Below are 22,979 nucleotides of genomic sequence, written 5' to 3' on the forward strand. Positions count from 1 at the left end.
GTACAATATTTGCCTCTGGGATGTAGTGGAGTAGAAGTAAAAGTACAGAAAATGGGAAATACTCCAGCAAAGTAAAGAATTCCTCAAAAGCGTACTTAAGTACGATACTTGAGTAAATGTACTTAGTTACCTTACACCACTGCCTAATTTATATGCTCCGTCGTACGGCGAAAATAGCCAACCTATAAGTTGAGCTTGCATATCGGCTTTTTTTGGTCTGCAATTTCATCATGACCGAGCGTAAGTCGGGCTTCACCCTTCTCGAGCTCCATCCATAGACAGTCAGAACCTCCGCAGCCTCAAACTGGTGCTCCAATAAAAAAGATAAGCTCTCTGTACATAACAGGTCGTGTTAAGCTTAAACGAACAAACATTTAAGCACTATATACTCCGTTGTACGGCGCGTAAGCTAAAACAGCCCATCTACGAGCGTGTAGGTCTGCTGCGTTCACCATTGTATTCATTTAACTAACAGTTTTTTGGAGGAAAAAAAAAGGTTTTCAAGATTTTTCAAAAATAGCAGATCTACAAGTTCATAGCGCGTCACGAGCTTGTATATCTGCTATTTTTGAATAGCCAAAGAAATCTAAAGTGACACAGATGCGTTCCCGGCCTCAATGGGTTAAATATCTGCCTAATAATGGACAACACAGTCGTACTACGAAGTGTAAAGAAATTAGGCTTTTTACTGTTTCCTTGGCACTCAAGAGCAGGCCACGGTTGCTATGGCAACCATTACCCAGGGTGCCATGTAAATGTAGGGGAAAGGGGGGGGGGGGGGGGGTGTCTTCTCTCACCATTCATGTGAATGACATTGCAGAATTCTTGTGATTGCTGAGTGGATGCATGTATTGCAATTATTGTTTTTTGTTTTTGTTTTGTTGCTTTATGCCCTCGTGGATTTCTTTGCACTCGTGTGAGATAAGATAACATTCACTGGATAATTGCACTGTTTTAATGTGAATCACTTCAAGGGTTTAATTTTTTTAAATCCTTTTGTTCTTTATTCCGAGATCTTCCTCCTCGATGGTGCAAAACGCAGAAGGCCCTTCGTCTCTTCTCACAGTGTTGTTTTTCTGCGTTTTGTATTTGTATTTTTTTTTTGCCATCACGTTCATTCAATCTAATATTAAATGGGTTCCGTGAACCATATGGTAGTATTTTAAATGGTTGAAAGAAATAAACTTAAAAGTTGCTGAAAATTGTTGTGTTGTTTTACTGAATGATACATAATATTTCAGTTTATAAAAGACATTTGCTTTATCTGGTAGGAAAGATTATTTTAGGCTGTTTTTTTGCTTTAAATGTATTAGATAGGATGGTGTGAGACTGGAGTCAGAGGGTAAAGACGAAATACATGTAACACGTGGATTCGAACCGGAGATGTTAACCATATGGTCACCACACTAAGCCATTCACCCACCGTTACATCTCATCTTGTAGGTGTCTTTAAATTGTAGATCAGATATTTTTGAAAAATCCAGAAAATGGGTGCAAATCTTTGAATATATATTCATATCTTTTTAAAGCAAACATTTGTAACTCAAATCTTTGCTTCTTGGGGTCCCTTGAACAACATTTTGAGATGGGGGTTCACGACCAATCTAAAAAAATGTTTTCTAAATCCTAGCAAATCAGTGGTGCTCAAACTTTTCCATGTCAAGGACCCCCATCTCAAAATATGTTGTTCCAAGGACCCCCAGAACAGAAGCACAGATCACAGCCGAGATCTACAAGATCGTAGCGCGGCACTCGGTGCAGATATACAAGCTTGCAGCGTGGCACAAAGTGACGTGCTGTGAGCTTGTATAATATCTGCCATTCCCCCCCCCCCCCCCCCCCTTTTCTCTTAACATAAAAACATTGAGATGGGGGGTCCACAGCAAAATATATATCAATTTGGGGGTCAGTCACTTTATTTTTTTATTTTTTGAGGACCACTGATTTAGAAGGTGTTTTTAAAATGGACCTCAATTTACAATTTAGGCATTTAGCGGACGAGTGATTTACAGAGTGATTTACAGTAAGCAAGAACAATGCAAGGTAATACATCAAATGCATAGAAATGGTAATCTAGGATCATAGGTAAACCAAGAACCTATGATCAGTCTAAACGGTATAAAAAAATCTATACTTTGTTTGTACATTAAAACTATACACACTATACAGGATTCCAGGTCTACAATGACCTGGCATCTGTCTACATAACATGTTATCTAATATAAATTACATTTTAGCCTTTGCATAAGACTATAAGGTCGTTGAGGCTAGGGCAAGTGCTACGGTTATTTAGACCGTTGGTTATCAACCTTTTCAGGCCGCGACCCCCTAAAATAATCATATTTAGGCTCTATTCACAGCAGCCATATATTATGTAGACATTCGCAGGTGTTACCAATGATACTAATGAAGGCTCTGTTCCATTCTGGTCATAACAGAGTCAGGGTGTTGATATTGTGCATGTTGGCTCACTGGAAACACTCTGCTACACCAGTGGGTCTACAGTTGGGGCCCAGGGACCCTCATGGGCTTCCAAATGGCCCCTTACAGGTGTGTAACTCTGAGAGTGTACAAATCGAATTTGGTTCCATTTGAACACTCAGAGTTATGGGGGTCGTGGAAACCACTGTGCTACACTAAATGGAACAGAGCCTTCATTAGTATCATTGGTAACACCTGTGAAAGAAGTGATAATATGGCTGCTGTGCATAGAGCCTATAGTAGGAGTTGAGGCATTACATTTAGTTTGATTCTGTTCTACAGATAAATATTGTGAAAACAGACAAACGCCTCGCAATGTTGAGAGCTTGTAGATCAGCTATTTTCACAATTTTTGCCTCTTTCTTATATTATTTGGCCAATGTTTGACCAGTTTTTATTGTATAGTATTTGCTGATTAATTTTGATGCAGTAAGTGTCTTTTTCTTTTCTTTCTTCCACTTAAAAGTCCTTAAATTTCACTTCACTGTCATCTGGGGACCCCCCCAAAAACCCACAGGTTGAGAACCATTGATTTAGACACCCTGCTGACTGGTATAGCTTGAGAGTTCAAATGCTCACAACAAACCATTCAATAACCACCAATCTCCTGTGGAGGATATTCTATACCAGGGGTCTTCAACCTTTTCAGGCCAAGGACCCCCTAGCTGAGAGAGAGATGAAGCAGGGACCCCCTCTATATTATATAAAATTGTGTTTCAGATTAAACTCTTTTTTGGTTTACTTGGTCTGCTCTTTTTTCCCCCTCTATACCTATACCTCTTTGCCAAAAAATAGCCGATCTACAAGCTCGCGAGGCGTTGTGAGCTTGTAGATCTGCTATTTTTTGGTAAAGTTCTCCTTAGAAAAGGGATACTAGGGTTCAAGTGGTTACGGTAAAAAAAAAAAACACACAAAAATTTGGCGGACCCCCTGTAGTAACTCTGAGGACCCCCTATTGAAGACCCCTGTTCTATACAGTGATTCTCAACCTTTTTAACATCAAGGACCCCCAGCTAGATATGAATTGCACTGCGGACCCCCATTTGAGATCCACATTCTACACTCCAATATACTCGGGAGGTGAGTGTACAAATGGAACCTTACTCATTTGGCATGGTATTTCCTGACCCAAAACCATGATGGAAAAAAGCCTACAGTTATTAGAACTAAATTATATTATTTTGGTTAATAGTGTAAACGTGACTTGACAGACAAATGTGGTTTCTTTAACCCATTAAGACAGGGAACACATGTCATTTTAAGATTTCCTTGGCCATTCAACAATAGCAGATCTACAAGCTCATAGCATGTGCTTGTAGATCTGCTATTTTTGAATAGCCAAAGTATAAAATAATGGTTTAAGTGGTTACACAGATGCATTCTCTGTCTTAATGGGTTAAAAAAAAAGAGAATAAAACAGGAGGCTAGAAATATGACAAAGTACAACCTGCATGTTGTGGGACGTCTGAAAGTTAATTTGTAATACAAAGTTTACTGATTCTAATTCAAGTAGTATGCACTTTAAAGACAGCACACACATTTACAAAAACAACTTTTAATTAAAAACAGTACATTTAGTGTCTTTGCCGACACACACAATCAAGATTCAGTTTAGACACGATAATAGCATGTCCTGGCATAAGATAGATTTATGAACACATAGTATACGCCGATAATCTGCTATTAAACAGTGACCTTAACAGTAACATTTCTATTTTGCAGTCACCTTTATGAGGATATTTACAGACAGGAGGAGAACATGATGCCAAGGTGGGAGCGGCTAAACAGAGACACTGCGTTTCTGGACAAACCTGAAAATACTTCTCCTGCACCCAGTAAAACAAAGCCAGACATACTGCTGTGACCGGTGTACTAGCTGATACATGGTCTCATCTCAGAACACAGAGCATTCACACAGGACAGAAGCATAATAGTCTAAGTTATGCTCTCGTGTTACACAGTATGAATTGAATGGAGCTTTACTGCCGTTTAGCAGTGGAGAAAAAAAAGCTTCACCTCAAGGTCTGTACTCAAGATGGGGAATTCACACTGGAGAGAAGATCAGAGAATTCATACTGGAGAGAAGATCAGAGAATTCACACTGGAGAGAAGATCAGAGAATTCACACTGGAGAGATTAGAGAATTCACACTGGAGAGATCAGAGAATTCACACTGAAGAGATCAGAATTCACACTGGAGAGATCAGAGAATTCACATGTGAGAGAAGCTTTAAGCACTGCAGTACATTAAAGCCGTACCACTGTGACCAGTATGGGAGAGGTTGGTGTCTTTTTGAGTACAGAGCAATGAGGTGAAGCTTTTTTCCCCCCAGAGAAACGCCGGTCTACTTTAGCCAAGACCATTTATTTGTACTTGACCTACAAAGTGTGACAGTGAGTCTCTGCTGCATGTGAGCTGAGTGGTTCTACCGATGGTCTCCACGGGTTGTCAAACATCTTGTGTCACTGGCAAACTGTTACCATCAATTTAAGGGTGATTTATACTTAGTTGCACGCCAAAAATAGCCAATTAACAAGCTCACAACGCATCGACGCGTTGTGAGCTTGTTAATTGGCTATTTTCGGTGCGTGGCGCAAGCAAAGCAACCTCGTATGAATCAGGCATTGGCGTCCAAGCCCCCTGGGTAAGTTCTTCTTCTCAGTGGAAGATTATGTTCTTGAACTTGGTGTTGGGGATCTGTTCGCGGCTCTTCAGTCTCCTCACCGCCTCCCTCATGTGTTTGGGCTGAAGAGGAGGCGTCTCGCCCCACTTCTCACACACATCCAACGCTGCAGGACAGAGAGAGAGAGAAACACAAAGAACCTACGTCAGAACTTAAATCCAACAGACACTACTGCTGCACAAAGACGCGTTTGTTACAGAACTCACCTTCCTCCACGATTTCCCCGGCAAAAACTTTGGAAATACCCGACATGGCAATCACCACGTTCTGGGACACTGACGATCCTGTTATGGACTGGATCAGCTGGAAACCAAAGGGTCATTTTTGTAATGCATCATGTCATACCCATGGATTACATTTCTCAATAAGACAGGGAGACTCCTGTTACTGAACAAACACTCTATAGCAATGATTACTAACACAATATAGTGCTTTCTTTTCAGTCATTTTCATCAAATGAAAGACTTAAACCTCTACTATTGCTAGTAGAGGTCACACTAGCAATATAATACATCTTCCATACAACCCCAATTGTCTCGGATATTTGATCAAAGCAAAAGGTTTAACTTGTTGCTTGTACATAGAACAGCAAGAACATAGATTATACCTTAACATCATAATGTGTTAGTTGTTTAGGAAACAGAGCACTAGTGTAGAGGACTCCTTTCACAAATCTCAGATTGGGTTTGGCCTGACTCAAGTGTTTGCTTTAATCCCTGCATAGCTATTGTAAACTAACCTATTAAAAATCAATAAGCTACAGAGAACAGGTGAAGTGTAACAGTCTTACCCTCTTGATGGCGGCCTTGGGGAAGGCAGAGCGCCTGTACATCTCATAGCGGTTGAGTTGCTCTTCAGAGAAGGACGACACCAGAACTCTGGAGAAGAACAGAACACCAATACATGATGGTGTTTAAACAGGGAAGAGTTCAGTCCTGTGTGTGTGTGTGTGCTCCCAGCTTCACTCTGGCCAGGTGTGACTGCTTCAATCAGCCTCACCCTCCCTAATCCCCATTACATATTGGGTGCGTTCAGAAATATAGCACCGAGCACCCTGGCCTATACAAACTAATAGGCGAGTGTGCTCGTGGTGCGCATTTCCGAACGCACCCACGGTCTCTGTGGGGCAGAAACCTTGTATCTCCACATTTAACCCTTTCAAACCGGGAACGCATCTGTGTAGCCACTTTATCCCCTTTTTTTATTTTTTTTTAATCTTGACCATTTGCACAAACAGTTTTGGAAATTACAAGGTTTCCCCCTACAGTGATTATGTATGGCTCTGTCCTGAAGCATGATGATGATGATGTCAGAACTCACTGCATCTTCTGGATCTCGTCCTCGTCCACCTTGTGGCGCTTCTCCTTCTTCTTCTCCGGTTCCCCTCCGGGTCCTACTTTGAGTTTCTTGGCGGAGGACGGGCCTGAGGACGAGCCCTCCTCCTCGTCATCCGCAGCCTGGGACGCCTGGGACACCATGACAAGCACCAAGACACTCACATTAAGGGAAATCACATCTAAATGTGGCGTTCAAGTAGGCTCTATATCATTGGAAAGAAATTGGGCCTCTTGCTTACTACCTTCATTCATAGGTGTTACCAATGATACTAATGAAGGCTCTGTTTGACAACACATTTTGATTTAGTTTTAGTCAGAGTTTTTAGAATCAAATTCCACTTAGTTTTTAGTCATATTTTAGTCATCTGAAATGTTTTACTGTTAGTCTAGTTGTAGTCGACTAAATCTACAGTTGATTTAGTCGACTAAAATGTATTTTGGCGGTGCCTTGATGGCGTCGTAATGGCTGACTTTACACTTGGTTGCATGCTGAAAGTAGCAGATCTACAAGCTCACAACGCGTCACGCTGCGACGCGCTGTGAGCTTGTAGATCTGCTATTTTCAGAGCGCAACACCCGAGCGCAACCAAGCATAAAATGACTTGTCTTTTAGTTCTACTGGATCTCTTCTCCACTAGTCCATTAACATTTTAGTCTAGTTTTTATTTGTTGACTGAAATTGTCAGTATATTTAGTCTTAGTTTTTGTCATCGTAGCTTGGTTTTTATTTTGTTTTCGTCAGTGAAAAAAGGTAGTGGACAAACATTTACCGAACTATGAACTAACCCTCTGCTCTTAGCCAAACAGACTTAAGTCACAACCGTACTTGCACTGCTTTTTTCCTACATCAAATCTCTACACCCAAAAAATAGCCGATCTACAAGCTCACAAGGTTGTGAGCTTGCAGATCTGGCATTTTGTGCACAGAGACACCATCGTTATAAATCAGGCTTAAAATGTTGAAAAGTAAACTGACATTCTTATCGTCCTGTTTGGGAGGAGTCGAACAAGTAGAAGTTTCTTTAGTGTCGTCGGCGGCGCTCGCTGCCCCCTCCTGGACGTCGTCGGCGGCCGTCTCCTTTTTGACCGCCTCCTCCTCGCTGGTTGAGGCCGGCGTCTCGGACGGAGGCGTGTCGTCCGGTTTGATGCGCGCGGGGTCGGCCATTATCGCTACCAATCACCACAAACCTCTCTGGTGCCCCCTGCCTGCGATTCTGCAAACAGATTTCAAAGTGCTTGTTCAGCTCAAATACATTTCGGTCCATTATTTCTCCTCTTAATAATACCAATCTGCATTATGTTTTATATCGTTGGAAATCCTGATTAGTCACCTTCACAACCAGGTACCACTTTAAAGTACAAATATTGTACTTTTACTCCACTACAACTATTTGAAAACTTGAGTTACTAGTTACTTTGTAGATTTTGATTATTATTACAAAACATACTTCAGCCCTGTATATATATTTCAGCCATTTGAAAATGGCAGATCTACAAGCTCACAATGTGTCGCGATGTGCCGCATTGTGAGCTTGTAGATCTGCCATTTTCAAAATATTTCTAATAAAATTGTGAAATGGGACAGTCTGCAAAATGAGAACTTTCTACTTTTGGTAAGTATATTTTGATGCCAATACTTTTGTACTTTTACTCAAGTACATTTTGAAATTCCGGACTTTTTACTTGTAACAGTATTTCTACATTCCAGTATTGATACTTTTACTTAAGTAAAAAGATTTGAGTACTTTTTCCACCACTGATAAATTACATTAATAGACATTAATGACTAACTGGTGTGAAAACCAACTAACTGCACATATTAAACACATCTGTGTAAACTAGGAGTATAATGTGTGTAGTTGCAGCATTCTTAGCAACACATTCTCTTTGTCGTTATTGAATAATAAATACAAGAATATATAAAACCAAAAACACAAATGTAAAATTATGGAATAGCTAGATGAACAAAATAAAAATTCTAGCTCAATAAACAAATGTAAAAAGACAACACAATAGATACATTAGAACATTAGTATACAATATATGCCAAATTATTTTACTATGACTATATACTTGACTGATATTATATATATAGAAAACCAGAAGGTTGGTTTCTGTTACTTGTTTTCTTCTGTTCTAAAAATCCAAGTGATAGTTGTTTAATAACTAATATATATATATATATATATATATATATATATATATATATATATATATATATATATATATATATATATATATATATATATATAGCCTCGAGAGAGAGAGAGAGAGAGAGAGAGAGAGAGAGAGAGAGAGCTGTTGTTGTATTTTCTTACCTATGATAGCTATTCAAAGGTTAAAATGGTAGCACAATAAGCTAAGGCTTCAGCCTACATCTTTTTGGTCTATTTTGTCTAATATAACAATAAATGAAGGCTTTGTATTAATATGCTTTTAATGACCAAAATAAAACTACTACTGATGTAAACAAAACAACCCACAAGCTAGCGAGCTAACAGCTAGCCAGTAGCCACACACACACACACACACACACACACACACACACACACACACACACACACACACACACACACAGAGGAATAGATCAACAACTACATGATTTATAAGAGTTATAAATACCAGTAGATCTCTCCTCGGCTCCGCTTTAGGTGCTCGTGCACGAAAATATAATTTTAAGGATATTTATAATGTTTTAGCTTAGCCTTAACACTCTGATGCTACGTGAAGCTAAAGGTTAGCTAACCGTTAGCTTCACTGAGCTAGCCTCGAGAGAAGAAGACGGAACTTCCTGTGGCTAAAAAGACATTTCCGTTTCCGGTGTTGAATCAACTTTATTGCTTTATTGCTGAACACAGCAGAGACAACAGCAAAACACTATTATTTATATACAATAATTTATTATTATCCAAGTATTATTGGATAATATAATATGTTTTATATTGGATTATATAAAACATATTAGTATTAATACTACTACTACTAATAATACTACTACTACTACTACTACTACTACTACTACTACTACTACTACTACTACTAATAATAATAATAATAATAAGGGTCATAATAAAAAAAAAATATATATATATATTATACAATAATAACAATAATACTAATAAGGGTAATAATAATAATAATAATAATTATTATTATTATTATTAGACCAGTGGTTCTAAAGCCGTGGGAGAAAAAGAAAGAAAGAAAAGAAAAAAGACCATTTGCTGCATCAAAAGTAATGAACAAACTGGTGAAAAATTGGCCAAATTGTCAAATAATATAAGAAAAAAACATAAATTGTGAAAATAGCAGATCCACAAGCTCGCAAATTTTGTATCTGTGGAACCAAGGCAAACAAAATGTAATGCCTACATTCAAAGTGCTTGTCAGGGTGGGGGGTCCCCAGTTAAAAAACAATATGATTATTTTGGGGTCCCCAGTTCAAAAAATATGATTATTTTGGGGGGTTCCCAGTTCAAATATGATTATTTTGGGGGGTCCCCAGTTCAAATATGATTATTTAGGGGGTTTTGCGTCCTGAAAAGGCTGAGAACCACTGATTTAGACTGATTTTTGGTTCTTGGTTTACCTGATCCTAGATATTACCTTGTGTTTACCTTGTTTACTGTGAACCACTCTGGATTAAGAGCGTACTGCTAAATACCTAAATTGTAAATTGTAAATTATGATTATTGCTAAGAATTAATAGTGTTAATGTTATTGAAATAACAGCACATTCATTAATAATCAAAAAGGAGACTTCTTTTTATTTATATATTATCTTTTACCATTGCAACATTTCAGAGAGCCACGCGCGAAACATATTAACAAATACCAATATTTCACAGAAAAACAAGCCCAAAGTCGCTTATAATAAGGCGGACATGGCAACACTGGCTAGGGCGTGTTGGTTGGTTAGTGGGGCTCCACCTACTGGGCTGTGCTGAGGCTTTGGATAGGATCGCAGAGCATAGGGGCCCCCCCCTCACCCTAAAAAAAGCAGATATACAAGCTTGTGAGCTTGTATATCTGCTATTTTCGAGAGAGGGGCAGGGTTGCCATGTCCGTTTATTATAAGCTACTTTGGGTTGTTTTTCCTTAAAGTTGCTGGTAAATATTTTTAGTTGCTGGATGCGGTTTTTTTTGGTCTTGTTTCTAAAGTGTAGTTGTTTATTTGTTCTTGTTTCTAAAGTGTAGTTGTTTATTTGTTCTTGTTTCTAAAGTGTAGTTGTTTAATTGGTCTTGTTACTAAAGTGTAGCTGTTTATTTGGTCTTGTTTCTAAAGTGTAGTTGTTTATTTGGTCTCAACACCACTAAGGCCTTAAAAACTCAAACTGGTAAGGCTACTTCTTGGCCTTAAACATACAACTCATCTAACCCCTGCTCATTTTGCTAGGGTTGGATGGCTCGGTTGAGGACAGAGTACAGCAACTTGCAATGGGCCTGGTCTACAAGATACACCGCAACATTTGGGAAACCCATGTAGGCTACTTGTCAAAACCCTTCAAAAACGTAAATGAAGTCCACAATCACTACATCATGATGTAGTGATTGTGGCCAAATCTGTGTTGAACATGATCAGTGGAACTAGATCTGCAGATCTAGTTCCACTGATCATATTCAACACAGATTTGGCACAAACAAGGGAATGAACTCGTTCCTCATGTTATGCAACAAAATGCCCTACTATAGGGAGTAAAGGAGTGTAAAACCCTACTCACTTTCAAAACTGCCCTAAAAAAAAACACCTTAAAGGACAACTTCGGTTTTTCACAACCAAGGTTTATATTTTAGCTTGTAATTAAAGTAAATAAAAGATGAGTGTTGTTTTTTTTTTTAATTTACTGCTTTCTATAATTTTAGCAATTTTCACAATATTTTTTACAGTGGGCGGGGGCATTCTGTCCGGTGGCTAAATATGCCTTTTTTACACAATAAAAAAGGTCCTGTGGTCTTTGATGGCCAGATGTGAGTTATTGGGGGCTAGAAGAGCTACTGTAATTAATAATAAAGAAAACGCTGAGTTATTGTGTAAAAAAATACATATTAAGCCAACGGACAGAATGCCCCCGCCCACTGTAAAAAAGATCCCAAAAATTGCAAAAACTACAGAAAGCAGTAAATGGGAAAAAAATTACACTCATCTTTTATTTACTTTAATTACAAGCTAAAATATAAACCGTGGTTGTGAAAAACCAAAGTTGTCCTTTAAGGAAGCTGCAATTCCAAACTGGCCCCTGTCAAGTCTTAACCTAACCCTTGTTTCTAGAGTGTAGTAGTTGCTTATTTGGGCTTAATTGTTTCCTAATGTTGCTTAAACCAAAGTGGTTCTCAAACATTTTCATGTTAAGGACCCCCAAATTAATATTTGTAGACCCAACCGTCTGAAAATATGTTGTGCCAGCAGGGACCCCTCCATACAAGATGTTGTGGATTTGAAAACATTCCTAAAAATGTTTCCACTTTTTTCCAAGATTGTTCTATGAGAATAGCAGATCTACAAGCTTACAACGCATCGTAGTGTGACCGTGACGTGTTGTGAGCTTGTAGCTCTGCGAGTAGATCTACCATGAAATATAAGAATATTACTTAAACCAGCGGTTCTCAAACATTTTCATGAAAATGTTTTGTGCCAGGGAGCATTTGGTGTTGTTGGTAAAACATGACTAGCCCTAGTTGTTTCTTTTGGGCTTGCTTTACATAGACCTGGTTGCAAAACCTGGCAACACTAGGGAAAGGGTGGGGGTTGAAGGAAGTGACGGACGGTCCGGTGGGGGGGGGAGGAGGCTCCAGCCAGGGGTTGCCAGATCTGCTTATTAAGGATAATTCCTTTTAACAGGTCGTTCATGAAAGTCCTTGCGGTCTTGTTTCCAATGAGAACCTGTGAGCAATTAGGGGTTAAGAGTCTTGCTCAGGGACAAATTTCATTTCATCGACACATATGCTGGGCTGGCCTGGAATTGAACCTGGGGCAACCAGGGCCTCTGGCTCCCTAGGCGGGCTCACTAACCACTCAGCTATATGGCCGCCCCTCAATTATAATTTCCCCGCAAGATTTTATTTGGAAAATAACCGATCTACAAGCTCAAAGTGAGCTTGTAGATCTGCTATTTTCATATAGCTGATGTATATGTTAAAGTGTTCATGTGGGCCCATAGTCGCTTCTTTTGGGCTGGGTTTTCCTAGACCTGGTTGCTTGTTTCTCTCACAGAATCTGGCAACACTGGCTCCAGCGTCTCTCCTCCTCTCTCCAGAGCCCCAGAGGAAGTTAACTGCTTGGCGGATTACGAGCCAAACTTTTCCCCCCGGAGCGGATCACTGGAGCTCCACCATCCAATCCATTCCATCCACAGTAATAATAAAGCCAGCGGAGGAGCCTGGAGGGGGTGAATCGTGCCCGCACACCGCACCTGGTGACCCGGGGTCCAAACCCCCCAAGAAGGAAGGAGGACCGGTGGAGGAGGACCGGGTCTTTTGTTTTGCTTCCCCACCTTCCTCCGCCTCCAACAGGGGGATCGTAAAGGAATCTTTCACCGCCTCTCCCTCCACTCCACCGTCAACCCCCCCCCCCTTCTCCTCCTCCTCCTTCCTCCTTCCACCTCCTCTGGATCGGGGACTAGGAGATCCCATTATTATTCCGTGATCATCATCATGGGGAAGGAGCAGGAGCTCCTGGAGGCGGCGCGCACGGGGAACCTGGCCGCCGTGGAGAAGCTCTTGTCCGGGAAGCGACAGTCGTCGTCGTCGGGCTCCGGCGGATTTAGTGGGAGCTCCGGTGGGAGCAGCTTTGGGAGCAGCGGAGGAGGAGGAGGATCCGGCGGGGGAGCGAGCGGCCACGGCGGGCACGGAGCCCCGGCGTCTCACGCTCTGTCCAGCCTGCTCAGGTAAACTATACTACCGGGGCCCATTCATCCCAGTCACTGGGATGAATGGTGGGTCCATAGCATAGAGTAACTGGATCTATGGAGCTTCCTCCTCTACCGGGACGCGAACTCGGGACCCTTGGGTCTGAAAGCTGCACACGTTACCAGTCGGCTAAAGCGCTGTCTGAACTGGGTTATTGCAGTGTTTTCAACCTTATTCATGCCAACAAGGACCCCTTAATTGATAGATATGTGGCGATATATATATATATATATATATATATATATATATATATATATATATATATATGTACACATTTTCAAGATTCTTCCACAAATAGCAGATCTACAAGCTTGTATTACCACTGGGTAGGATAGGTGGGCACTAGGGACATCTGGGCACCTCCATGTAAAATGGTCTTATTTTGTACAGAATGTTATAGAAATAAAATATTTGAAAAATGGTCTAAAGTAAAGTGTACATGATTAGAACATGCCTGAGGTCTAATATTTCTACAAATAGCTACACAAACCTGTATATCCAGTCATTTTGGGGCATAAACAAGAAGTTGAAGGATGAATATAAGTCGGATAAATTACATGCCGTGCATGTTCACATCATGTATACTTAATGTTACCTAAGACCATTTATTTTTTATTGTTTTACATTTTGGACAAAATAACCACTTTCTACTGTACATGGAGGTGCCCAGATGTCCCTAGTAGTGCCCACCTATCCTGTATCCAATTAGCCACTGGACTACTGCACCTTAACACTGAGCTAGTATTAATTCAATAGGTTCTTATTGATATTATGTGTGTTTTTAGTGGTGTCACTGGCCCAGTAAGCATGTTCTCTCTTCTCCACTCCAGTAGCAGACAAACAATAACCAGTTTAACCAGTGAACCTAGTATTAATTCAATAGGTTTTTATTGATATTATGTGTTTTTAGTGGTGTCACTGGCACAGTAAACATGTTCTCTCTTCTCCACTCCAGTAGCAAACAAACAATAACCAGTTTAACCAGTGAACCTAGTATTAATTCAATAGGTTTTATTGATATCATGTGTGTTTTTAGTGGTGCTACTAGCCAATAAACACATGTTCTCTTCTCCACTCCAGTAGCAGACAAACAATAACCAGTTTAACCAGTGACATAGTATTAATTCAATAGGTTTTTATTGATATTATTATGTGTGTTTTTAGTGGTGCTACTAGCCAATAAACACACGTTCTCTTCTCCACTCCAGTAGCAAACAAGCAATAACCAGTTTAATCAGCGACCTAGTATTAATTCATTAGGGTTTTATTGATATCATGTGTGTGTTTTTAGTGGTGCAACTGGCCAGTAAACATGTTCTCCACTCCAGTAGCAAACAAACACTAACCAGTTTAACCAGTAGCAGCAGGCAGGCAGCCACACTGGGAGAAGCCTTCTCTTTGTTAGGAGCTGTGCTTAAAGCCTGGCTTTATATACTGCGTAGTAGTAGCAGTAGCAGGAGGACACAGTGTGTGACTTAAAATGTCACACACTTTTCCCCCTCTGCATGTTATACCTCTTTGCCCAAAATAGCAGATCTACAAGCTCACAACGCCTCACGCTGCGAGGCGTTGTGAGCTTGTAGATCTGCTATTTTTTGAGCTAATGCTCTCCTCAGAATAGGGACGCTAGGGTTCAAGTGGTTAATGTAAAAATCCTATCCGATTTGGCAGACCCCCTATAGTAGCTCTGAGGACGCCCTAGGGGTCCCGGACCCCATGTTGAAGACCCCAAGTATTAGAGTGTAAAAATAATGCTATTATCTCTCTGTTTATGTTCAGAACAATAACATAAAGCTATGCCATAGAGCAGGGGTCTTCAACGTTTATCAGGCCAAAGACCCCCTAGCTGAGAGAGAGATGAAGCAGGGACCCCCTCTATATTGTATAAAATGTTGTTGCAGATTAAACTTTTTTCATAGATTTCATAGATAGCTGGATTCATGTCTACGTGTGTTTTCCGACCGTTAACCCTTTAAGCCCTCAATATTTAGTCAACTTGATCGTTGGCTCTGTACTTGGCCTGCTCTTTTCCCCTCTACGCAGACTCTCTGAAAATAGCCGATCTTCAAGCTCACAACACCTCGCGACGCAAGGTGCTGTGAGCTTGTGAGTAATGTTCCACACCACACAAAGATTTGGCGGACCCGCCTGTAGTAACTCTGTGGACCCCCTGTTGAAGACCCTGTGTACAAAGCTGAGCTAGACACTGTCCCCCAATACACGGCACTCTGTCCCTTTGCCAGCTGGATTGTAGGGGAGTAGGGACCCCCAGTTTGATATGCGTCAGGACACAGACCCCCCCCACTTGATGCCACATTTATATCTCTGCGACAGACCCCTAATTTACACTGTGAAATCCTCAAATGCTAATGTAACTCTTGAGAGTGTACGAATGGAACCAAATGGACCCGTGAGGGTCCATTTGGTTCCATTCGTACACTCTCAAGGGTCCATCTTGGATGCTAATCATGAGGATACCAGTATTGATTGATTCGATACTTTATTAGTCAGAATAGAAACAGCACGTGCAGTCAGAACTAGGGCTGGGACTTTAACTGATTAATTTAGATTAATTAATTACAGAAAATGAACGCGATTAAAAAAATTAATCGCATTTTAATCGCGCTCAGTTTATGCACCACAGAACCTTCTCACTGGACGAGTTTCAGGTGTACCGATCATACCAGTGCACCAACCAACAGCCAACACACCCCAGTGCACGCAATGGGACTAGAAGCCGATCAGACTGCTTTGCTTGGCCCAGTGGATGGGAAATTTAGATTTAAAAAACTCTCTGATGGAAGCGTGGATAAAAACACGGTTGTGTGCAGAACTATTTTTTGTTGCTTAAACTTATGTATTCACTTGATTCACTCATACCAAAATCTGTTTTAACTGAAAATAAATTGCTTCTCAGCCCTAGTCAGAACATTAAAGGAGAATTCCGGACTACGTTTTTCTAACCTTTTTATATGATATTATTATATATCCTAAGACGAGTGGTATTGAGAAAATAAATCATAACTCCATCCCGAGTCCACCGCAGCTAAAAACCAAGAGCGGTCCATCCATGCACTAGATTGTGTATTTTTATCGTGATTTATTTTATATATATATTTTTTGGTTCATATCTGACTTTACCAATGACAGAAAACTCGCCACAGTGTGTTTGTCTCAAATGCGCCGCCGTAGTGTTTACAAGCTCCCCTGTTTACAAAGTGTTTACAAGGGTTATTCCCTGGAAAATAATGTCACTATTATTTCACCGGCTATGCATCATTATTATTATCAGCATAATGATAGATGGCATGTTATTTGAACAAATGCTAGGTTCATCGTTTACCTGGTATCCAATAGTTTCCTATAGTATTACGGTATTCTGATAGTACATATTGTGTTTTAGACTGATGCTAGGTTCTTGGTCTGTGATCCTAGTCTACCGTTGCTTATCGTAAGTCGCTCTGGATAGGAGCGTCCGCTAAACGCCTAAATTGTGAATCGTAATGAGGTAACATACTGTATAAGAAAGACTATTTCAGAGAATGGTTAGTTTAACTCTCTACTGTTTTCTCCCCACCTGCAGTTTGCCAGTTATAGAATAATATGCTAAATAGTGGTTTGCGCCGTGGGCTAATATAGTACGTATCAATTTGGCGGTGGTCCCCGGTGAGACTAATCCTGACCTGAGCGATGGCGTCTGACCTGATCGACTGAAAAGATGTCTGTCTGTCTCAGTGTGGAACTAGACAAGCTGTCCCACTTGGTATACTTATCCTAGTGTGACATTATTATGTATTATTAGGGATATTACTACACCTCGGAGGCAAATATTGTACTTTTACTCCACTACAATTATTTGAAAACTTTAGTTACTAGTTACTTTGCAGATATAAATTGTTATATTATAAAAGGTACATTAACCACTTCAGCCCTATTTTATACCTAGGCTATTTGAAAATAGCACATCTACAAGCTCACAACGCGTCGCATCGCGACGCGTTGTGAGCTTGTAGATCGGCTATTTTCAAACATTTTAGTACTTTTACTTTTGGTACTTCAAGTATATTTTGATGCCAATACTTTTCTACTTTTACTCAAGTAACATTTTGAACACAGGCCTTTTACTGGTAACAGAGTATTTTTTATATTGTGGTATTGCTATTTTTACTTAAAGAGGTGGTGCCATGGTTTTGCACTTTTTCTGTTTTTCATGTGTCTATGAGGTTGATAGAACTTCATTAAGCCCCCTGGTGGTGTTTCTATGGTGTTTTATGTCTTCTCTGACTACTTTGAGTTTCTACCTGGGGGCTGAAACCTTGAGGGTCAAACGTGCCAATAGAGAAACAGCCCTTTAGTGACATAGTAAAAACATACCCTCCCCCTCATTATCATAACACAACAGGTGTGGGCATGAGAAGGCGGAGGGACTAGGACAGGTGGGTGGTGCTAAGGTGGTGGAGGAGGTGCTAAGGTGAGAACCAGGTATACTTAATGAACTGGAGGCGTGTCCAGATAACACTTTCTGTACACTTTTTTGAAAAAAATCTTCCTCCTAGTATAACCATAATACCTGATGATTATGTTTTAGGGGGGAAAAAATCACTGAAAATCACGGCACCCCGTCTTTAAGTCACAATATCTAAGTACTTCTTCAACCACTGCATAAGGCCTACAGAAGGCCTACAGTAGGCCTACATAAGGCCCGTAGCATTGTGAACAGCACACACGCCATCACTGCAGCCACTGTGAGCAGAGCAGGAGAGTCTCGTCTTGTCTGGGATGCTAGAAGTCTCTTGAGGAAGGGAGTGTGTGTTCGGTTCAGTTTAACCCATTAAGACCGGGAACGGCATCAGTGTAATTTTTTTTAATTTCTTTGGCTATTCAAAAATAGCAGATCTACAAGCTCATAGCGCGGCACCGAGTGCCACGCTATGAGCTTGTAGATCTGCTATTTTTTTTTTAAATCGTAAAAGTGTGCGCAAATCTTTATGTATATATTTTTAAAGCTAACATATTTAACTCCAAACTTTGATTTTGGGGGGGGTCCTTGGAACGAAATATTTTGAGATGGGGGGGGGGGGGGCCGTGGCCAAATTGTGGGGGTCCTTGACATGAAAAAGTTTGAGAACCACTGATTATAGAAATGTTTAAAAAAAAAAAAGAATGTCGGCATTTAGAAGACATTTGTAGAATCCCCCAGAAGCAAAGATTTGAGTTAAAAAATACTGCAGCATGGCGCGGCACTCTCGGTGCCGCGCCATGAGCTTGTAGATCTGCTATTTTCGAATAGCCCAAATAACTCTTAAAATGACACACGGATGCGTTCCCGGTCTTTAAAGGGTTAACCCACAAATAAAATGCCAGGCAACGCTTCCAAATGTATTATAGATGACTTGAAGGCATTTTAGCATCCCACTGATGTCTCCATTCATGTGTGAGGGATGTTCCACTTCTTTTCTAGGACACCACCTGCCCGTTTCATTCTAAAAAAGATTCGTGAATTTGGGTTAAAACTGCGCACGCACACACACACACACACACACACACACACACACACACACACACAGGGCGGGTTCTGTGTCTGGTGAAGCTCCAATCCGTGTCACCTAATCGGTATTGGCAGATATTGAACTTTAAACGCGATCGTCCCGCTCTGTTTCTCCTATCTGATCTTATAAAGTGGAAAATGTGAGTTTGCCATATTTGAAATCCGCTCCCCTAACTATATTTGTGCACTGTGATTCGATTTAGATGACTCGCATGGACTCAAAGAAAGTGCCTTGTCATCTTCATTTACAAACAGAAACACATCTTTACCCATCTTTTTTTTCACAATTCTTCAAAAATAGCAGATCTACAAGCTCATAGCGCGGCACTCTGTATATCTGCTATTTTTGAATAGCCAAAGAAATCTAAAGTGACACAGATGCGTTATAGGTTTTAAAGGGTTAAAATCTGTCTCCTTGATACAAGTAATAGTATTTTGCCCCCAAAAACGTGATATTGGACGATAAAAGGCTTGGTGAATGCCCCTTGAACAATTTGTAGTGATCAGTGTTTCTGACTGCATGGGGCGGCAGTGGTTCAGTGGTAGAGAGTGGCCGGTAGAGTGGCCAGTTCGATCCCGGGCTATCCCCAGAGTTGGCGTTGAAGTGTCCTTGAGCAAGACGCTGAACCCCTAATTCCGATGAGCAGGTTGGTGGTGCCTTGCATGGTTTCCTCCGCCATCGGGGGTGTGACTGTGTGTGCGAATGTGTGAATGTAATGCACAATCTATGCAAAGCGCTTTTAGCTATATAAATGCACCATTTACCATTTACTGCACATAATTCTTCACCGTTTGTAGACAAGCACCTTCTTTTGCATTGGTTCCCAAAGTGGGGTCCGGGGACCCCCAGGGGTCCTTGAGGGAGTTCCAGGGGGTCCCCAGCTAAATGATATAAATAGTTAGGAAATATGAACCAAATTGACCCTTAGGGGTCTGTAACTTAGAGAGTGTACAAATGGAACCAAATGGACCCATTACCCTCTCTGAGTTAAATGAACGTTGATTTTACAATATAAACTGGGGTCCCAGAGATAGAAATGACATGAAGTGTGGGTCCGTAACCTAACGCATATAAAACTGGGGGTCCTTGAAATTAAAATGGTTGAGAATCACTGCTAGAGCGGTAACAATCTCTTCTCTTATGGGGGTTCCGGGCATATCTTTTCAAATGGGGGTCCGCGGGCTAATAAGTGTCCATTTGGGGGTCCATGACATGAAAAAGTTTGAGAACCACCGTTCTTTTGAACCTCTTTCCTTGCATAGTGTCTGCATAGCATTTTAGAGTTAGAATTGCTACGTCTTACGGAAAGCAGTTCATAGTAAAAATCTGCAGTGTTAGTGCAACAGCTTGTAACTCTGAGTCTGCAACTACCCGAGTTCAACGTTATGACAGAATATCAAGTGACACATCGTAGAGGAAATGCTTGAATGACTTCTTTCAGCCTTTTCCAGAAAAAAAAGGCCTACTTGTGTTTCGTACTTGACCTTTAACTCACACACTGACTACACTGGACCCAAAGTTATGGCTCTGACTGAGCCCGCCTTGTGAAGCATCTCCAACCATCTAACCCCCTCCATAACAAATGTTTAGTTAACCACCACATGAACCCTAAGTGTCCATATTCCGGGGGCAAAAATCTGCAAACATTCGGTGAAAATAGCCCGTCTATAAGCTCACAATGCGTCGCGAATCTCGCGAACTTGTATATAGGGCTGTCACGATTACAAATTACGGTTGACGATTAATTGTTATCATTGGAACATATGAATACAAATTTGTATTATGTTTGCCATTTAGGCTTCGTAATAAAACATGGCACAGGGCAGATATGACAAATAACTTAAATATACAAAGAAATTATTGACATATTTAATCATTTTATACATGTAAAAATAGCTGATCTACAAGCTTACAACGCGTCACCAAGTGACGCGTTGTAAGCTTGTAGATCTGCTATTTCTGCTTTTTTTTTTATTGAAAATGTGTGAAGAATCTTCAACATGGAAACGATTATGCAAAAATAATTGTGATTATCTCAAATAATTGCGATTAGACGATTATGTAATAATTATTTTCAGCGAAGAGATTTTGGTGTAGACTCCTGGGGAACCCCCGTCAACAAAGTATTTGGGGTTTAGCGGTGTGGTTAAGGGCTGTCCTCAGTCCACACCAAGAATGCTAACTATAACTATAACTACAACCATGACTATAGCCATAAAGATAATCATGCGATGCATCCACAGCTGATGAACGGTCCATAACGTTGTGTAAACAAACATGTTGAACATGACTTCCTGTTCCTGATTTTGACAGGAAACGTTGATTCAGTTTTAGTCATAGTCTTTTGAATCAAATTCCATTTAGTTTTAGTCATATTTTAGTCATCTGAAATGTTGTAATGTTAGTCTAGTTTTAGTCGACTAAATATCATACGATTTTAGTCGACTAAATCTACAGTTGATTTAGTCGACTAAAATGTATTTTGGCGGTGCCCTGATGGCGTCGAAATGCCTGATTTTACACTTGGTTGCATGCTGAACATAGCCGATCTACAAGCTCACAAGTTAACGCGTTGCGCTGCGACACGTTGTGAGTTTGTAGATCGGCTATTTTCAGAGCGCAACACCCGACCATAAGGGGCCATTTGGGAACCAAAATGGAGTGTTTCTAGTGAGCCAACCAAGGGGCAAGGCTGAGATATTTACGATGAGGCCGACAAAATGGCCAGAGTGGCGCTGTTTTACCTTGCGCCGACCTGTGAGTTCAGAAAGAATTTATTTTAGCGCAAGTGAATGGGTTTTTTGACAAACTTTAGACTAGATTTTCTTACTGTAATAAAAATTGTCATAAATTCTATATGCTTCCAGTCGCTAGTTTAAAGTCTCCTTTCAATCATCAGGATATGCGTTTTGCTAAATTATGGTTCTATTTATTATAAAATTGACGATAAAGTAGGCTATTCTCTAGGAGGGGCGGGATGATTTGATTGACACGCTACACAACCAATAGCATTCATTCCCCGCCCCCCGCTCTTGATTGACAAGTTACCCAACCAATAATGGTCTGAACTCATTCTGACGCGTATTGAAAGATGGCGGACCTACCGTCTTGCAGCAAAGGCTTCATTTTCGGTCTGTAGAAAGCAGCGGAGGGGGTTTGTCCATCTCATTTATACAGTCTATGGAGCCAACATGCACACTATCAGCACCCTGACCAGAATGGAACAGAGCCCTTCATTAGTATCATTGGTAACACCTGTGAAGGAAGCCAGAAGAGGCCCAATTTCTTTCCAATATAGCTGCTGTGCATAGAGCCCATTGGCCCTTCCACTTTATGGTTTCTGCAAAACGCCCACAGGGCCAGACCACTCTGCAGGAGACACACGATAATGTGAATTCACATTTACCAGGCTAGGTTCTTGGTGGCGTGGACAGCCCTTTAACATTTAAACCCTCTCTAGACTTGGTAAACTGAACCCAGTGTTGGCTCTGTGCTTGGACCGCCTCTTTCCTCTCTTCTTCACCACATCTCTTTGCCAAAAACAGCCAATGTAGATCCAGAATATGGATGCCGGGGTTCAAGTCGTGTGTCGATCGTTTTGACAGTAGAGCCTGTATACCAGGACCCTGTGTAACCTGGGGTTAGGGTGTAGGGCTGTAGGGGGTAACCTGGGGTTACGGGTGTAGGGCTGTAGGTCATAATGAAAGGAGAAGTCATATTGCCTAACTGCCAAGGGCTCCAGGCTTCATACAAGTTATTATTTTTGTCCCGGCTGCTGTTGGAGCACTAACTGTGGACATGGCCATAAAACAGGCAAACGGAAAATATAAGGTGTGTGTGTGTGTGTGAGACAGACACTTACACACACATTTGGTTGATCCTGTTGCTTAATTGATGTTACATCATCTGCACTTTTGGGTGAACATTGCTGTTAGAAACTGACGGTACACACGGAAACACTGCTCATTATTATAAGTTACTGTGCCTGTCTAAGACGAGTCCTTAACCCATTAAGACCTGAG

The 22,979-nt window shown here is 40.8% G+C and overlaps 2 protein-coding genes across 12 annotated transcripts in view; one reads left to right on the top strand and one right to left on the bottom strand.

Moving 5' to 3' along the window:
- Positions 1–4,020: 4,020 nt before the first annotated feature.
- Positions 4,021–9,281, bottom strand: taf11 (TAF11 RNA polymerase II, TATA box binding protein (TBP)-associated factor). The gene is made up of 6 exons (XM_084069205.1): positions 9,125–9,281; positions 7,479–7,716; positions 6,486–6,631; positions 5,956–6,043; positions 5,372–5,468; positions 4,021–5,271 (listed from the first exon to the last, which is right to left on the bottom strand). The coding sequence occupies exons 2-6, from the start codon at positions 7,665–7,667 to the stop codon at positions 5,141–5,143; spliced, it is 651 nt and encodes a 216-aa protein (XP_083925331.1). The 5' UTR covers positions 7,668–7,716; positions 9,125–9,281; the 3' UTR covers positions 4,021–5,140.
- A 3,489-nt stretch (positions 9,282–12,770) lies between these two features.
- The window catches only part of LOC311054406 (ankyrin repeat and SAM domain-containing protein 1A), a 191,247-nt gene continuing 181,038 nt past the window's right edge, over positions 12,771–22,979 (top strand). For all 11 annotated transcript variants that reach the window (XM_084070356.1, XM_084070354.1, XM_084070355.1 and 8 more), the window contains exon 1: positions 12,771–13,386. In XM_084070356.1, coding sequence (XP_083926482.1) covers positions 13,154–13,386 — 233 coding nt within the window. In that variant the 5' untranslated portion in view covers positions 12,771–13,153. The remainder of the gene's footprint in view (positions 13,387–22,979) is intronic.

Source organism: Gymnoscopelus microlampas, assembly GCF_963454915.1.
Source record: "Gymnoscopelus microlampas genome assembly, chromosome: 10".
NCBI classification, from domain to species: domain Eukaryota; kingdom Metazoa; phylum Chordata; class Actinopteri; order Myctophiformes; family Myctophidae; genus Gymnoscopelus; species Gymnoscopelus microlampas.